This window comes from Phyllobates terribilis, unplaced genomic scaffold (genome assembly GCF_046119375.1).
Source record: "Phyllobates terribilis strain yellow unplaced genomic scaffold, ASM4611937v1 Scaffold_9__5_contigs__length_417890890, whole genome shotgun sequence".
In the NCBI taxonomy this organism is placed as follows: Eukaryota; Metazoa; Chordata; class Amphibia; order Anura; family Dendrobatidae; genus Phyllobates; species Phyllobates terribilis.
This window is the reverse complement of record NW_027362769.1, coordinates 114,425,580-114,444,581: the sequence shown is the minus strand read 5'-3', so window position 1 is coordinate 114,444,581 and position 19,002 is coordinate 114,425,580. Positions and strand designations below refer to the sequence as shown.

The following is a 19,002-nucleotide window of genomic DNA, read 5'->3' as shown; positions in this document are numbered from 1 at the left end:
TCTTTGTCCCCTCCCAGTAACATAGGCTGGATGTGAGGTCTTTGTTCCCTCCCAGTAACATAGGCTGGATGTGAGGTCTGTGTGTCCGCTCAGTAACATAGGCTGGATGTGAGGTCTGTGTGTCCGCTCAGTAACATAGGTTGGATGTGAGGTCTGTGTGTCATCTCAGTAACATAGGCTGGATGTGAGGTCTGTGTGTCCTCTCAGTAACATAGGCTGGATGTGAGGCCTGTGTGTCCTCTCAGTAACATAGGCTGGATGTGAGGTCTGTGTGTCCTTTCAGATACATAGGCTGGATGTGAGGTCTGTGTGTGTCCTCTCAGTAACATAGGCTGGATGTGAGGTCTGTGTGTCCTCTCAGTAACATAGGCTGGATGTGAGGTGTGTGTGTCCTCCCAGACATACAGGCTGGATGTGAGGTCTGTGTGTCCTCCCAGACATATAGGCTGGATGTGAGGTGTGTGTGTCTCTCCCAGTGATCTAGGCTGGATGTGAGGTCTGTGGGTCTCTCCCACTAATATAGGCTGGATGTGAGGTCTGTGTGTCCTCTCAGTAACATAGGCTGAATGTGAGGTGTGTGTCCCCTCCAAGTAATATAGGCTGGATGTGAGGTCTTTGTCCCCTCCCAGTAATATAGGTTGGATGTGAGGTCTTTGTCCCCTCCAAGTACCATAGGCTGGATGTGAGGTGTGTGTGTCCTCCCAGACATATAGGCTGGATGTGAGGTGTGTGTGTCTCTCCCAGTGATATAGGCTGGATGTGAGGTGTGTTTGTCCCCTCCCAGTAATATAGGCTGGATGTGAGGTCTGTGTGCCTCTCCCACTAATATAGGCTGGATGTGAGGTGTGTGTCCCCTCCCAGTAATATAGGCTGGATCTGAGGTATTTGTCCCCTCCCAGTAATATAGGCTGGATGTGAGGTCTGTGTGCCCTTTCAGTAACATAGGCTGGATGTGAGGTGTGTGTCCCCTCCCAGTAATATAGGCTGGATGTGAGGTGTGTGTCCCTACCCAATAATATAGGCAGGATGTGAGATCTTTGTCCCCTCCCAGTAACATAGGCTGGATGTGAGGTCTGTGAGTCCTCTCAGTAACATAGGCTGGATGTGAGGTCTGTGAGTCCTCTCAGTAACATAGGCTGGATGTGAGGTCTGTGAGTCCTTTCAGTAACATAGGCTGGATGTGAGGTCTGTGTGTCCTCTCAGTAACATAGGCTGCATGTGAGGTCTGTATGTCCTCTCAGTAACATAGGCTGCATGTGAGGTCTGTGTGTCCTCCCAGACATATAGGCTGGATGTGAGGTCTGTGTGTCCTCCCAGACATATATGCTGGATGTGAGGTGTGTGTGTCTCTCCCAGTGATATAGGCTGGATGTGAGGTCTGGGTGTCTCCCCCAGTGATATAGGCTGGATGTGAGGTCTGTGTGTCCTCTCAGTAACATAGGCTGGATGTGAGGTGTGTGTCCCCTCCCAGTATTATAGGCTGGATGTGAGGTCTTTGTCCCCTCCCAGTAATAGAGGCTGGATGCGAGGTCTGTGTGTCCTCTCAGTAACATAGGCTGGATGTGAGGTCTGTGTGTCCTAACAGACATATAGGTTGGATGTGAGGTCTGTGTGTCTCTCCCAGTGATATAGGCTGGATGTGAGGTCTGTGTGTCTCCCCCAGTGATATAGGCTGGATGTGAGATGTGTGTGTCCTACCAGCAATGCAGGTTTTTGCTTTGGAATCTGAAAGCAGCATGATGTAGAGGCAGAGACCCTAATTCCAGTGATGTATCTCCTAGCCTATGTTCCCACAATGAGTTTTCCATGTTGCATGTTTTCTATACCCATTAAGTAAAATAGATTACTTTGCATTTTTTCTAAAATTTGCAGCGTGTGTGTCCCCTCCCAGTAATATAGGCTGGATGTGAGGTCTGTGAGTCCTCCCAGACATATAGGCTGGATGTGAGGTGTGTGTGTCTCTCCAAGTGATATAGGCTGGATGTGAGGTCTGTGTGTCTCTACCACTAATATAGGCTGGATGTGAGGTCTGTGTGTCTCTCCCATTAATATAGGCTGGATGCGAGGTCTGTGTCTCCTCTCAGTAACATAGGCTGGATGTGAGGTGTGTGTCCCCTCCCAGTGATATAGGCTGGATGTGAGGTATGTGTCCCCTTCCAGTAACATAGGCTGGATGTGAGGTCTTTGTCCCCTCCCAGTAACATAGGCTGGATGTGAGGTCTTTGTCCCCTCCCAGTAACATAGGCTGGATGTGAGGTCTTTGTCCCCTCCCAGTAACATAGGCTGGATGTGAGGTCTTTGTCCCCTCCCAGTAACATAGGCTGGATGTGAGGTCTTTGTTCCCTCCCAGTAACATAGGCTGGATGTGAGGTCTGTGTGTCCTCTCAGTAACATAGGCTGGATGTGAGGTCTGTGTGTCCTCTCAGTAACATAGGCTGGATGTGAGGTCTGTGTGTCCTCTCAGTAACATAGGCTGGATGTGAGGCCTGTGTGTCCTCTCAGTAACATAGGCTGGATGTGAGGTCTGTGTGTCCTCTCAGATACATAGGCTGGATGTGAGGTCTGTGTGTCCTCTCAGTAACATAGGCTGGATGTGAGGTCTGTGTGTCCTCTCAGTAACATAGGCTGGATGTGAGGTCTGTGTGTCCTCTCAGTAACATAGGCTGGATGTGAGGTGTGTGTGTCCTCCCAGACATACAGGCTGGATGTGAGGTCTGTGTGTCCTCCCAGACATATAGGCTGGATATGAGGTGTGTGTGTCTCTCCCAGTGATCTAGGCTGGATGTGAGGTCTGTGGGTCTCTCCCACTAATATAGGCTGGATGTGAGGTCTGTGTGTCCTCTCAGTAACATAGGCTGAATGTGAGGTGTGTGTCCCCTCCAAGTAATATAGGCTGGATGTGAGGTCTTTGTCCCCTCCCAGTAATATAGGTTGGATGTGAGGTCTTTGTCCCCTCCAAGTAACATAGGCTGGATGTGAGGTGTGTGTGTCCTCCCAGACATATAGGCTGGATGTGAGGTCTGTGTGTCCTCCCAGACATATAGGCTGGATGTGAGGTGTGTGTGTCTCTCCCAGTGATATAGGCTGGATGTGAGGTGTGTTTGTCCCCTCCCAGTAATATAGGCTGGATGTGAGGTCTGTGTGTCTCTCCCACTAATATAGGCTGGATGTGAGGTGTGTGTCCCCTCCCAGTAATATAGGCTGGATCTGAGTTATTTGTCCCCTCCCAGTAATATAGGCTGGATGTGAGGTCTGTGTGCCCTTTCAGTAACATAGGCTGGATGTGAGGTGTGTGTCCCCTCCCAGTAATATAGGCTGGATGTGAGGTGTGTGTCCCTACCCAATAATATAGGCAGGATGTGAGGTCTTTGTCCCCTCCCAGTAACATAGGCTGGATGTGAGGTCTGTGAGTCCTCTCAGTAACATAGGCTGGATGTGAGGTCTGTGAGTCCTCTCAGTAACATAGGCTGGATGTGAGGTCTGTGAGTCCTCTCAGTAACATAGGCTGGATGTGAGGTCTGTGAGTCCTCTCAGTAACATAGGCTGGATGTGAGGTCTGTGTGTCCTCTCAGTAACATAGGCTGGATGTGAGGTCTGTGTGTCCTCTCAGTAACATAGGCTGCATGTAAGGTCTGTGTGTCCTCCCAGACATTTAGGCTGGATGTGAGGTCTGTGTGTCCTCCCAGACATTTAGGCTGGATGTGAGGTGTGTGTGTCTCTCCCAGTGATATAGGCTGGATGTGAGGTCTGGGTGTCTCCCCCAGTGACATAGGCTGGATGTGAGGTCTGTGTGTCCTCTCAGTAACATAGGCTGGATGTGAGGTGTGTGTCCCCTCCCAGTATTATAGGCTGGATGTGAGGTCTTTGTCCCCTCCTAGTAATATAGGCTGGATGTGAGGTCTTTGTCCCCTCCCAGTAATAGAGGCTGGATGTGAGGTCTGTGTGTCCTCTCAGTAATATAGGCTGGATGTGAGGTCTGTGTGTCCTCCCAGACATATAGGTTGGATGTGAGGTCTGTGTGTCTCTCCCAGTGATATAGGCTGGATGTGAGGTCTGTGTGTCTCCCCCAGTGATATAGGCTGGATGTGAGATGTGTGTGTCCTACCAGCAATGCAGGTTTTTAGAAAAAAAAAAAAAAAAATCATCTTAGGAATTTTCAAGTAAATTACAAATAGTTTAAAGACAATTTTTATTCTAATGAAACCTCTTTATATTACTATCGATGGCCAGGCTGCTCTATGTATTGGATGATGAATTATGGATAATAGTAACACGATCATGGTAAGCAGAGATCGTCAATATATCTATGGGTTTTATGTTGTTTTTTTCTTCCTATTATATTGAACATTAAGATGAAGAATAACTGGAAGCAAAGCCGGAAGCCGTTTAGTAGGAGGCATTTTCCATGTGTGCGAGCTTCTTTTGTACCTCGCGGAGCACATTACAATTCATCTGTGCTCTCTCATTGTGCTACCGGCGGCACCAGATAAAATAACCCCAGACACATGCCCCGGACCTAAACTGTTAACGTTTACCGTCAATTCCTTGCCGATTTATCTTCGTTATTTTGAGACTTTGCTCTGCTGGCTTATTTATAGGATGACTATTCTATGAGATGCATAGCGGCCCCCGGATTAGCTGCACAGACGGCTACAAAAAGCAATATTCACTCCAGCCCTCCAAGAAGGGAAATAATTAGAACATGGCTGAAAGAGTCAAGGACATGACAAGGACTCTGCTCTGCACCAATATAAGACGGTGCACAGATCATGTGGACGGCTAAACCCAGTAGTGACAAGACGACAGTGGGAGAAAAGCTCCCGAGAAGATGAGTATAATGGACGCAAGTGCCATGTAAGGTGAAGCAAGTACAGGCGAAAAAGCAAAGATACATCAAACCTATTATATGTATGGAAAATGTCAGAGTTTTCTGTGCAGATATCACTGCTGATTATTCAGCTTCATCGCTCAGCGGATGGATATGTATGTCGGCTGCATCCAGCTATTGCTATATGCTATGTAATGTTATGCATACAGTATATGCTTGCTGAATATTTTAATCCATAACCACAGAAAAAGCATTTCAGGCATTAATTTGAAAAGTGTTCTTCGTTCTGCCGCTCTTACAGGGAGTCCAGCGGCAAGATCTCGCAACGTGGCAGAGGGGTTCTAGTGCTTTCACCCATTAGCGAGGCTGGCACTGATGTTGGGTGACCTATTCGGGCTCAAAAAGGGTGCTGAAAATCATCCAAAAGGTGGAAGCAGGTGTTAGATAGAGTAAGGAAGAGGTTAAGGTCTTCAGGACTGCCAAATCTCACAATTAGGGCTCATTCACACATCTAGTACGGGAAAAAAAAAATCACTGATTTTGTTCAGTTTCATCAAAGCGTCATCTGAGTTTAGTGTGCATGTAAAAAAACATGATCATACCAAGATATGTAAATGGCTACTATATATCAATATCAGAACTAAAGGGAACGAAGAGATGATGAATACTTGATTTTAGTATCATCAACCATTAGAAATGATGATAAACTAATTGCTTTTTCATTTCAAGATTGCCATATCGTCTGACCACTATGCTTTGCAACATGCACCAAATTTTATTGGTTGTCATTTAATATTAATTGGTTGTTACTGCCTGAAGTCCACAGGCCACGACTAAGACTGTATTGTGATGCAGAAAAGCATCAGTAGTGGGTCTGTACACCACGTTTTGATGGATTTTATGGTTAACAGAATAAAAAAAAGTTTTTACTCTATTCATTTGCAAGTTGCAGAAAGATTTAGACTTAACCCAGACATTTCTTTAGTAAAAAGCAAAAAACAAAGATAAATAAAATAAAAAATTATATATCCATACATATATACACGCACATATACATATAGAGTGAAGGAAATAATTATTTGATCCCTTGCTGTTTTTGTAAGTTTGCCCACTGACACAGACATGATCAGTCTATAATTTTAAGGGTAGGTTAATTTTAACATTGAGAGAATATCCCCCCCCCCCCAAAAAATCAAGAAAATCACGTTGTATAAGTTAGTTAGACACATTTTTTTTGCATTTTGCAGTGAGAAATAAGTATTTGATCCCCTACAAACCATTAGGAGTTCTGGCTCCTACAGACCAGTTAAACGCTCCTAATCAACTCGTTACCTGCATTAAAGACAGCTGTCTTACATAGTCACCTGTATAAAAGCTCTTGTCCACAGACTCAATTAATCAGTCAGACTTTAACCTCTACAACATGGGCAAGACCAAAGAGCTTTCTAAGGATGTCAGGGACAAGATCATTGACCTGCACAAAGCTGGAATGGGCTACAACACCATAAGTAAGACGCATGGCGAGAAGGAGACAACTGTTGGTGCAATAGTAAGAAAATGGAAGAAATACAAAATGACTGTCAATCGACATCGATCTGGGGCACAATGCAAAATCTCACCTCGTAGGGTATTCTTGATCATGAGGAAGGTGAGAGATCAGCCTAAAACTATACAGGGAGAACTTGTTAATGATCTTAAGGCAGCTGGGACCACAGTCACCAAGAAAACCATTGGTAACACATTGCGCCTTAAACATTTAAAATCCTGCAGTGCCCACAAGGTCCCCCTGCTCAAGAAGGCACATGTGCAGGCCCGTCAGAAGTTTGCCAATGAACACCTGGATGATTCTGTGAGTTATTGGGAGAAGGTGCTGTGGTCAGATGAGACAAAAATTGAGCTCATTGGCAATAAGTCAACTCGCCGTGTTTGGAGGGAGAGAAATTCTTCCTATGACCCAAAGAACTCCGTCCCCACTGTCAAGCATGGAGGTGGAAACATTATGTTTTGTGGGTGTTTCTCTGCTAAGGGCACAGGACTACTTCACTGCATCAATGGGAGAATGGATGGAGCCATGTACCGTAAAATCCTGAGGGACAACCTCCTTCCCTCCATCAGGACATTAAAAATGGGTCTTGGCTGGGTCTTCCAACGAGACAATGACCCAAAACATACAGCCAAGGCAACAAAGGAGTGTCTCAAAAAGAAGCACATTAAGGTCATGGAGCGGCCTAGCCAGTCTCCAGACCTTAATCCCATAGAAATCTTATGGAGGGAGTTGAAGCTACGAGTTGCCAAGCGACAGACTCAAAATCTGAATGATTTAGAGATGATCTGCAAAGAGGAGTGGACCAAAACTCCTCCTGACATGTGCACAAACCTCATCATCAACTACAAGAAACGTCTGACTGCTGTGCTTGCCAACAAGGGTTTTACCGACATGTATTAAGTGTTGTTTGCCAGAGGGATCAAATACATTTATTTGCATTTTGCAGTGAGAAATAAGTATCTAATTTATACAATGTGATTCTCTTGATTTTTTTGGGATATTCTATCCCTCAAAGTTAAAATTAACCTACCCTTAAAATTATAGACTGTTCATGTCTTTGTCAGTGGGCAAACTTACAAAAACAGCAAGGGATCAAATAATTATTTCCTTCACTGTGTGTGTGTGTGTGTGTGTGTGTGTGTGTGTGTGTGTGTGTGTGTGTGTGTGTTATATATATATATATATATATACATACACACACATATAAATGAATAGATCATAAGAGGTCATTGAGTTCTAATGTAGTCATTACCTTAAAGGTTTTTTTCGGCTTTGAACAACCCCGGTCTCTTTGCACAAAAACAAACGACTCCTTTCCCACCCTCCCCGGGTCCAGCGCTGATTCGCCAACGCAGCGCTCCCAGTGTCTTTTATTGTCTGCAGCGCTGACGTCACTACTGCCAATTCTGCTCAAGTTGACTGTTTAGAGCCATCAAGTTCACTAATTGGCTGCAGTGCTGCAGACTATAACGGACACCGGAGGCAATGGCAGTGACTCAAGACTGGGCCCGGAGATGGTGAGTAAAGCCCCTTTTTTTATCCTTTCTGTTTTAAAGGGAACCTGTCATGTCCTAGCTACTATGTAAACTGCCCCCACTGCGCTGTTAGTGATGCAATGTGCTTCACTAATACACTTTTTTCATTATAATAATAATAATAATAATAGTTTATTTTTATAGCGCCAACATATTCCGCAGCACTTTACAAATTTTAGGGGGGACTTATACAGACAATACAGAATAAGCATATCTCATATCGAACGGAGTGAGGGCCCTGCTCGCGAGCTTACAGTCTATGAGGAAGTGGGGGAGACACAAAAGGTAAAAAGTACATATATTGTATAATGCAGCCTTGATATACTGAATAGGATAAATAATAATACATGGACTGGTCGCCAGCCAGTATGTGTGCAGTCCTGACAGAGGCTTTTATGTGCATGGTTGGTTTGAACCCGAAGTTGAAGAAGATTTTAATATGGGGGAAAGCTGGGATGGACAGAGTGTGTTTAGGTGATACGCCAGTCTAAAGAAATGTGTTTTTAGGGTTCGCTTGAAACTGTGGGTATTGGGAATTAATCGAACTGTCCTGGGTAGTGCATTCCAGAGAATTGGCGCAGCACGCGAGAAATCTTGGAGACGGGAGTGGGAAGTTCGGATTATGGAGGATTTTAGTTTCAAGTCATTTGCAGAACGGAGGGCACGTGTAGGGTGGTAGACTGAGACAAGGGAGGAGATGTAGGGGGGTACTGAAGCATGGAGCGCTTTGTGGGTAAGCGTGATAAGTTTAAAACGAACTCTATATTGGATGGGCAACCAATGCAATGACTGGCACAGGGAAGAGGCATCTGAGTAGCGGTTGGCGAGGAATATGATCCTGGCTGCTGCGTTCAGGACGGATTGGAGAGGGGAGAGTTTAGTAAGAGGGAGACCGATTAGTAGAGAGTTGCAATAGTCAAGACGAGAATGAATAAGAGCGACAGTAAGAGTTTTTGCCGAGTCAAAGGTGAGAAAAGTCCTGATTCTTGAGATGTTTTTGAGGTGTAGATGACATGAACGAGCGAGTGATTTGATGTGAGGAGTGAAAGAAAGATCTGAATCAAAAATGACCCCAAGACAGCGGGCTTGTTGCTGGGGAGTAATGGTTGAGCCACAAACGGAGATGGCAATATCGGGCACAGGTAGATTAATGGAGGGAGGAAAGACGAGTAGTTCAGTTTTTGACAGATTCAGTTTTAGGTAGAGGGAGGACATAATGTTAGACACAGCAGAAAGACAATCACTGGTCTTTTGTAGTAATGCAGGGGTGATGTCCGGAGCAGAGGTGTATAATTGGGTGTCATCAGCATAGAGATGGTACTGAAAACCGAATCTACTGATTGTTTGTCCAATAGGAGCGGTGTATAAGGAGAAAAGAAGGGGGCCGAGGACTGATCCTTGAGGAACCCCGACAGTAAGAGGAAGTAGGGAGGAGGAGGAGCCGGCAAAAGACACAGAGAAGGAGCGGTCAGAGAGATAAGAGGAGAACCAGGAGAGAACCGTGTCCTTGAGGCCAATAGTGCGGAGCATAGTGAGGAGGAGCTGGTGATCCACAGTGTCGAATGCTGCAGAGAGATCCAGGAGAATCAGCAGGGAGTAGTGACCATTAGATTTAGCTGTTAGTAAATCATTAGAGACTTTAGTGAGGGCAGTTTCAGTAGAATGTAAAGAGCGGAAACCAGATTGTAAAGGGTCAAGAAGAGAGTTGTCTGAGAGATAGCGGATTAGACGGGAGTGGACCAGGCGTTCCAGGAGTTTAGAGATAAAGGGAAGATTGGAAACAGGTCTGTAGTTGGCCGTGCAGTTCTGGTCGAGGGATGGTTTTTTAAGTAATGGTTGTATGCTGGCGTGTTTAAAAGAAGAGGGAAAGATACCAGATGAGAGGGAAAGGTTGAAAATTTTAGTTAGGTGAGAGGTGACAGCTGGAGCAAGGGACTGAAGGAGATGTGAGGGAATAGGGTCGCTGGTGCAGGTGGTAGGGCGAGAAGATGCAAGGAGCCTGGTCACTTCATCTTCCGTGACTGGTTCGAAGTCAGAAAATGAGCAAGATACAATGTGGCGGGGGGGAGCATGCATAACATTTGGGGATTGGGAGAAAATTTCCTGTCGGATATGGTCAATTTTTTCTTTGAAATAGTTAGCCAGATCGTCAGCGCTGAGGTCGGTGGTCAGGGCCTGTGCTGCTTGATTGAGGAGAGAATGAAACGTGTCAAAGAGTCGTTTAGGATTATTGGAAAGTGAGATGATGAGGTTGTTAAAGTAGGTTTGTTTGGAGAGGTGAAGGGCAGAGTTATATGTTTTCAGCATAAATTTATAGTGGAGGAAATCTTCGGGCAGATTTGATTTTCTCCACAGCCGTTCAGCGCACCTGGAGTACCTCTGGAGAAGACGTGTTTGAGGCGTGTGCCAGGGTTGTCGCCGTCTATGCCGAATTGTTCTTTGTGTAGGAGGTGCGGCTTCATCCAGGGCGCATAGCATTATTTTGTTATAATGCTTCAATGCAGATTCGGGACATGAGAGGGAGGAGATTGGGGCCAATGATGATCGGTGCAAATATAATGTGTATAAACCACTTTATAAGTTTATATCCTAACTGCTCATTAAGTCATCGGGGTGTGACCCTAGTATTCAGTCAGGGCTGGGATGCCCACGTATTTGAATTCTGCTCCCGGCTCGCCCTTAAGTTATGGGGCGCTGGCGCAGTATGACATGGCCAGCCAGCAAAGCTTGTAGCGCTGGGAGCCGCACATGCGCTGTGACGAGTGGCCCCCCGAGCGCGCGCAGGGAGGCTGTGTAGTTCCCAGCTTCACTGTGCGCGGCCGGAGCCGCTCGTCACAGCACATGTGCGGCTCCCAGCGCTACAAGCTTTGCTGGCTGGCCATGTCACTTTAAGGTGATCTACAACGGTGAGAGTGGACGACCATCGACAATGGTTTCCAAAATCTCTGCTCATAGCAGATGTTAAGGAAAAGAAATATCAAACATATTGAAACTCAACTAGCGCCAGCTTACGCCCCTTTCCTTAGAGAGAAGGCACAATACTCCCGCAGGCATCGGCCAGTGTAAGGGAAAGACCATGTAGTGCAGTTTTGATGAGTGAAAAGAAAAAAAAAAAAGTAAGCAATTTTTGTATAAAAAAGCATGGATTTGATAGAGCATGATATGGCAATGCGCTGAATCACAACCAAAGAATTCATATTTTTACTGTGCAAGTTAAAGCAACATGAGTGTTGCCAAAAATCCAAACCTTTTATGTCTCCAATGCCAACTACTGATGGTCGAGTCGCTGTGTAGCCCGAGTCTAAGGCCCACACACACCCTCCGTAATCATCCGTCAGTCTATTGTGTATGGGGCCCCCCGGACCCTTCCCTGGCAGATGATGCTGGGGAGATTAGGGTCAGGCAGTTTCAATTTTAACACCCGATTATTTTGCTATACAATACATTAGCCAGAGCTTTCTCCGCTCTCCCCTTCGAAGACACGTGAAAGTTTTGCCAAGTGTTCCTGCGCACAGGACAAACAGGAGGGATAGCGGTCAGCTGGACGATCGTTTAGCGGACTCTATTCTATGTAAATGGGGCCTTTAGTGTTGTTTTTTACAGAGTTAAGGTGTGAATGGATGACCATCCAATCTGCTGTCATCCTATAAGTGCACATACACCAACATGGACATCTGTAGCAGGTAACGCATTCAGGACATTTATTACTCACCCTGAGCAAATCATCTATTCTGCCTTCTTTTTTTTCCAGATCCTGGTTTTTATTACTTTCTAGGGCGGCGAGCTTCAGCATGGTGAGATCAGTCTGTACGACATACAACGAGTGTTAACGTCACAAACAGAACTTATTTAGGAGGAAAGTAATTTAAAGTAATATATGACCAGTCTATGTATCTAGAAGTACATACACATAATAAAAATTGGTTTTGTGATCAAGCAGACTTGCAATTAAAGGGGTTGTCTGGTCTTCTGATATGTCTGCAGTCACTCTAATGTGACTGCAGACTTCGGAATCCTAACAACATGCAGTGCACGCACTGTCAGGATTCACCAGTAATACCAGTGAGAACGGGCGGTCATGTGCAGACTAGACGTGCTCAGCTTCTCTCAATTCACTTGTACTGAAGGAAGCCAGGCACGTGTAGTCTGAATGTAGCTGCAAAAATGCAAGTTGCACTTGCGGTCACTTGGCGTGCACACCACACTCTCAGGATTCACAGTGACTGCAGACTTACCGGAAGACTGGACAAGAATTCTGAAATCTTAAGATATTTAGAGCATCACAAGGTTTACTGGATACTAAAAGTCTGCTTCTCTTCAAAGAAAATCCTCTTTGTATGATACATATAGCAATTGGCTGCCATGTTGCTCTCTCCCTGCAATCATTATAGTCTGATGCTATTGTTTAGGTAAATCACATGATTTTTCTTCTTTTTTTTTTTTGCTTTAGCTGGTTGGTTTTACTGTGTGGTTCTTGGACATGTGGCACACTATGGCCCTGAAAATGTCGCGTGAAAACCCAGCATTTCACTCAAAAGCAGATAATCAAGAACAAGTGCTGTTAAAAGCATTGGTTTCACGATTATCTTGCGGGTTCAACAGGCTGACGATCACCTGGTGAACAAGCAAAACGCTCGTTCGTTGGGTGAAATGATCTTTTAGCCGGCATAACAGCACATCGTCCTTTGCGGTGCATCGTCCTGTGCCTATAGCGTTCAAACGACAGCCGATCGGTAAATGTTTAGCTATCGGCGGTCGTATCGTGCCGCCAGTCAGGGATCCTTAGTAATAGCAGCCACCGGCACATTCGGGAAACACAAATTCACCACGGCTGCTAAAGAGAGGAAAGAATAATGGACTGATTGCTCTGAAAGTGGAATTTTTCATAACACAACTGTGGCTACAATCTGTACAGATAAAAACTTACAAACGCGCAGCTGTAAATCTGTGAATACTTCATTAACCTTCTTAGAAAATTTCACTTTGGTTCGGTATTAATCCTAAGACCAGGTTCACACAGACATTTAACATGGATTTTCAAAAAGATCTGATTCAAAATCCACATCAAAAAAACTGTTTCAAATACTCTTTAATCATAAGGGTCTGTTACCACAGTTTTTTTTCTGGAGGCAGAAAAATCTAATGTGGCTTTAAAGAGAAATCCATGTTCGTATCAAATTGTTTATTTTATTTTTTTTGCAATGACATTTTAACAGTTCTAACATGGGTCTAGTATGTGGTTTTGATAATTTTTTCTTTTTTTATCCCCCTATGATATTTTTTCCACTCTTGACAGTTTCAAGTTTGGAGCGGATTTCATGAGGAATCTGATTTACAAAAAAAAAATAAAATAAATAAAAATTTGATGTACAAGCATAGTGGATTTTCCAATTAAATCAACAGAAAGCATATACAATGAGCATTAAGAGGGTTTTAAAGCAGATCTGCTTGAGAATCCACAATAATAAAAAACCTGAGAGTGAATATACTCCAAGGGCAATTTTTGAACAGCTCCGCTCATAAAAATGTTGGAAAAAGTGCTAAAAAAAAAATCATCATCTTCGTTTCAATGGAAAAATAATTTGCTGTTCGTATGTTCAGGCTTTTGAGCATTCTTTTAATTACTTCAGGCTTTCAAAGACACCAAGTGTTTAAAATAAGTGAGCCCACCTTTCTACAGGCGTTTCCCGCTAGGAAGACACACAGAAGATGCCTGGTTGTCTCTTTGAGCGTTTTGCAAGTGTTTTCAACCTCAAAAGGTGCCAACATTTTCTTTTTTTTTTGCTTAATGGATTTAAAAAAACTTCAGAAGAAAAGACTAAAAAAAAAAAAAAAAAAAAAAAAAAAAAAAGACACCCAAAAAAGCTGGAAAAATGTTAAAGGCTTTGTTCAGGCTTGGGCTTCAAGTCTGCAGTCACTATATCCTCAAAGCATGCACAGTGCTTGGTGTCAGGTTTCTCCTGTGAAGGAGAGGGAGAACATGTGACCACAATTATGAGTTTTGCATACTACCGGACACATTCCGACTAGACGTACGGCCTAGTTTAATTTACATCTAGTCGGCATGTGACCGCATATATGAAAATCACATACATACGGTCATGTGACCGCCGTTCCCGGCACCAGAGAATCCCAACAGAGTCAGAGTGACTGCAGACTTGAGGCCCAAATCTGCACAACCCTATTAACCAAATACCTCAGTGGAAAAAAAAAACGTAGACAAAGCCATTGATAAAGAATTAAATAAAACAAAAACAGCTCAGGCTAAAAAAAATTTAAAAAAAGATGAAAAAAAACAGAAAAATGGAGAGATTCATTAAGTATTTTCCACTAAAAAAAAAATGGCTATTTTTGACGGCTGGAAAGAGTCACAGTGTGAACATAACCAAAGGGTGCTCGTTGAATTTATGGCATCTATTGACATGATGCACCCACAAAATAAAAGTAAGTAGAAAAGCAAGTGCTCCTTAAAGATTATACCAGCATACAAGAGGATCTACAGGCTCTAATTAATAACAGGACACAACAGGTTAATGAAGCATGCGCTTGATTTACCTAATAAAATATTCCCAAGCAACCTCATCAAGGAAGGGACTCAACAGTACCTAAAGTATTATTTATTTAGCCAAAGGCAAAAATGGACTCAGGGAAAGGGAAGGATGTCAACTTAGATTTATCTCCCAAAATAATGGTATCAAAGTTCCATATAAACTAAGTCTGAACGTTGGCTCTATAGGACGTTTAAAAAATTGGTCCAACACTGGGGGCCTGTGCTATAACCGAGTCTATTGTTATCTATGCACATGGCGAGGGGCTTGTAGCTATAAAAGCCAATGTGTTCAGACTTTGTTCACACAAAACTTTCATACCGTTTTTTGAGTAAAACATACGCTTATATAGAAAGAGGAGAATAGAAGTCATTATCCCGTTTGAACTCCATTTGACAATTTTTTCCGGCTCTTTAAAGGAGTGTTCCCAGCTCCAAGAGAGTATCTCAATATGTAGTAGGTGTAATAATAATATTAATAATAATATCAAATACCGCCAGTTAGAAATGTAGTATAGTTCTTCTGATTAGCTATGTCACGTACTTTATGTATAGGGCATTGCAGTAGTTTAGGTATCCAAGGTTATGACCACTCACATAATGACAGTTAGGTCTTAGTGATCGTAACCATGGATATCTAAGCTACTGAATGCCCTGCACATGGGGTAAGTGAAATAGGTTATCAGAAGAACTAAGCTACATTTCTAATTGGAGGTATAGGATAATATTACTATTGTTACACCTACTACATATTGGGATAGGATCTTGGAGATGGGAAAACCCCTTTAAAGCCGGATACTATAACCTAGTCTGCAGCACAATGGTGGACAGATATGTTCTAGTGTCTGAACAAAGCCCAATAGTAATCTAAATTAGACCGAAAAAACAGAACCATGTAATACAAAAAAAATCAAAGATTATTGGAGATCTGTAAAAAGGAATACTCACTTGAATAAATTTATAAGATAACTGCTTTGTGGGTGTCAGAAGATGGTCCCCAAACAATAATGCAGTAGGTGAAGGACTGTTCTGTCGAACCTTTGACAAAATAAAAAAAATTAGCCATGTATCCTATATTTGGCAGAAGACCACATACATCATGTACAGCAGGTGTAATTGGCGAATACTACTGAACGTTTCACACAAGCTTTTAACAAGTAAAGGTTTAACACATTTTTTTTATATATATTAGTCCGCCAGTTTATTTGGCTGTAGATCGGTGGCCGCCCAGGTCCTGAAACCCTCACCAATCACTCCAGAGATCGGAGAGAAGTGCTCAACTCGGAAGACAGGAGCAGACAGAGCGCCATGTGTGCTCGCTCAGGCAGGCGCTCCCAAACCGAGCAGTTTTTAGCAACCTTTTGGCTATGTGCCCACATAGCGTTCTTGTAGCGTTTTTGCGGCTTTTTACGGCAGCGAAAATGCTTGTAAAACAGTCTGCCATGCAAAGCAATGTGAATTCGGATGTGCAACTAATCTTCATCCCGGCTACCACACAGTGAAAAAAAGAAATAAAAAAGTAAAAAATAAAAAAAACCTGTATATTCACCTCTCCAGTCTTCTCCCGGCCGCGTCCTTTCTCCCCGGCGTCCCGCAGTGTACAGGCAAGACCTGCGATGACGTCATTTAATCAGCTGATGGTCACGCGACCGGTGACGTCAGCGGTCAGGTGATGGTCGCGTGACCATCAGCTGACTAAATGATGTCACCGCAGGTACTGCAAGTACACCGCGGGACGCCGAAGAGAGAGGACGCCGCCAGGAGGAGACTGGAGAGGTGAATATACAGGTTTTTTTTATTTTTTTTACTATAGATGCAGCATGTAAAGCATCTAAGTTGGTCACACAATATAAATCCATGCCGGTTGTGATGCTCAAAATCGCTTGGAAAAGTGTTTGAAAAAAAGCATGCAAAAACACATGTAAAAACGCTTCTCTCTGGCAGAAAAAAAGCATGTAAATCTGCATGCGTTTTTTTCTGCCAGAGAGAGGCAAAAACGCTCTGCATCAAATCTGCTACGTGGGCACATAGCCTTAAAGTAATCGGTGGGGGTCTCAGGTCCCGTACACCCACCATTCTGCAGGCAATTAAAGTGGCTGAAAAATATAAAATAAAAAATACATAAACCTTCACTTACTCTTTCAGTTTAAAACTACCAGAAAAATGCCAAAAAAGACACTAAAAATATTTAAGAATATAAGTTATTTGTCCGTAAGAGAAAAGATCACAACTTTGGAAGGTCACACTGTTGATGGGATTATTGCTAGTAAAATGTAGGGATTTTCTATTTTTATTGAAGCACATTAATGAAATGTAATAATAATAATAATTTTTTTATTTATATAACGTCAACATATTCGGCAGCGATTTACAATTCAGATACATTATCGGCACTGTCCCCATTGGGGCTCACAATCTAAATTCCCCATCAGTATGTATGTATTCCTATTACCTGCAGATCCCCACTCTCTAATACGGAAGGGGAACTAGAATATCACAATAATGTATAACTGTCATTTTAATTTTTATTTCATAAATCAATAGATAAAATTCATAGGATTCTATTGGCACCAGCCGCAGTCTTCATTTTTTATCGACGCTGCTCCGGTCGGTCTCCAGCAGTTTGTGACCTGCCGGATCGCTCCAGTGTTTGCTGGGGGCGAACCGGAAGTCACTACTCAATGCAAGTCTATGAGAGCTAGACCGAGGACAGAATAAGGCTCTCATAGACTTACACTGAGAGCTTGTGATCGTTACCTCTGACTACCGGACAGTCAGAAGTTGCAGTCACAAAATGCCAAATTGGGACCGAAGCGCCGCCGGGAAGAGCTGAAGACAGTGATTGGTAAGGTTAGGGAACACAGATTAGAAGCACTACTCCAGCGATGAAATAAGAAAAAAAAACTGCTGGAGTGGTGCTTTAAAGCATAGCTCCATAACCATAAACACACACCCAATAAAACACCTGCTAAGACTCACAGAAGATGAAGGGGTGGAATGTGAGTGGGAATTCTGTGGAGACCGTATAGAAGGAGGTAGGCCTCTTACAGGACTGGAGCCATTCCCAGCTTGATACTGAAAGACATAGAAATATGGGAGAATTATAGATTTGCACCAATGACAATTTAAAGACTTAGAAATCGCTATAATATTATTTAAAAATAAGTAACCTAATTATCCTCCAGGCATTACAAAACTATGAATGTTTCATTAAATTATTTGCTTGCTTCTCATCCTATGCTTCAGTGCTGATTCAATGCTCATTTAGAAGCAGCTTTCATCTGCTCTTCAGCAATATCTGAACACATTATCCAAACAGTCGGTGTACAGGACTTTCCCTGTCTAAGCGTGGGAGTTGAGAGCAAAAGAGGCTCAGAAAGGGAAAGTCCTGTACACAGAATGTTTGGATATAGTGTACAGATCCAGCTGAGCAGCAGTTGAAAGGAGCAAAAAAAAGGGCAATTTGAAAGAGCAAAAAAAAAGTTTATAGACTTTAATTCACTTTATAATTATTTGGACCCCCACTGATCTTGAAGTTGAAGGGGGCTACTCCCCTCCATTAGCTCTGTTCAAGTGAATTGGGTGAGGGGCTGGAACACCACCATCAAAAAGAACAGCTGATTGGTGGGGGTGGCAGGTGTTGGACCTTGACCGATGACCTATCCGAAGGATACTTCATCAATTTAAGTGATGGCATATCCTTGCAATATACCTTCTCTAAAAAGAAAATATACCTTTTAATTATGTATCTAGATCTCACAGAGCCAAAAAAAAGGCTCATCTCTGACTTACATCAAAATAATCACTGATCTTGTGACCTCGATTACCGCTGCTCTTTCCTAAAGTAAAGAAAACAAGAATCAGTGACAATTTCAAGAACAGCAAATGCATTTAAAGAAAACAAAATCGATAAATCTGCTTTTTCATAGAGCTATGGGTCCATACAAATAGTAAGAGACTTTGTCATAGATGACACTGCCATCACTGTATCCAAGTCAGTAAAGGAGGTAGGTGTCAGTCGCTGATCTAAAAATTTACAATTGAAAAAGTAACCGTCGCTTTAGTTTTTATTTTATAAACCGATAGCACATATGAAAATGAGTAACCTTGTAATTTATATCAGACATATCTGAAAAAAAGTCCAGAAGGTAAATGAAACAAACTCAAAACAAGGATTCAATCTGTAAAATCAGGATTCAGTGAAGACAGATTTTCACATCACTGAGATAGGAGATGACAGTTGGTGCTTATAAAGTTCTATGAAGGTGGGAGGAGCTAGAGGTCGACACAGACATTCTTCTGTAAGTTCTCCTGAAACATAATCAGTTTCTATCTATGGTAAAGGAAAAAAAGGTAGAGGCGTCTACCTCCAGCTCCTGCCGCCTACTCTCTCCATACAATCCTCTAAGCACCTACAGTTATCTCCCATCTCAGTAATGTGAAAATGTGTCTTCACTGAATACAGATTTTACCTCCGAATTGAGAGAGAAAAATCAATCCCGGAAGAGAAAGAAGCAGATTACTCTGATAACATTTATTATAAAGT

At 43.1% G+C, this 19,002-nt stretch overlaps 1 protein-coding gene across 4 annotated transcripts in view; it reads right to left on the bottom strand.

Annotated features, from left to right (window-relative positions):
• The window catches only part of TLK1 (tousled like kinase 1), a 374,214-nt gene that overhangs the window by 28,862 nt on the left and 326,350 nt on the right, over positions 1-19,002 (bottom strand). For all 4 annotated transcript variants that reach the window (XM_073646967.1, XM_073646966.1, XM_073646969.1 and 1 more), the window contains 4 exons: positions 18,249-18,295; positions 17,436-17,531; positions 15,405-15,494; positions 11,622-11,714 (listed from right to left, as the gene is read on the bottom strand). In XM_073646967.1, the coding sequence (XP_073503068.1) occupies positions 11,622-11,714; positions 15,405-15,494; positions 17,436-17,531; positions 18,249-18,295 (326 nt within the window). The remainder of the gene's footprint in view (positions 1-11,621; positions 11,715-15,404; positions 15,495-17,435; positions 17,532-18,248; positions 18,296-19,002) is intronic.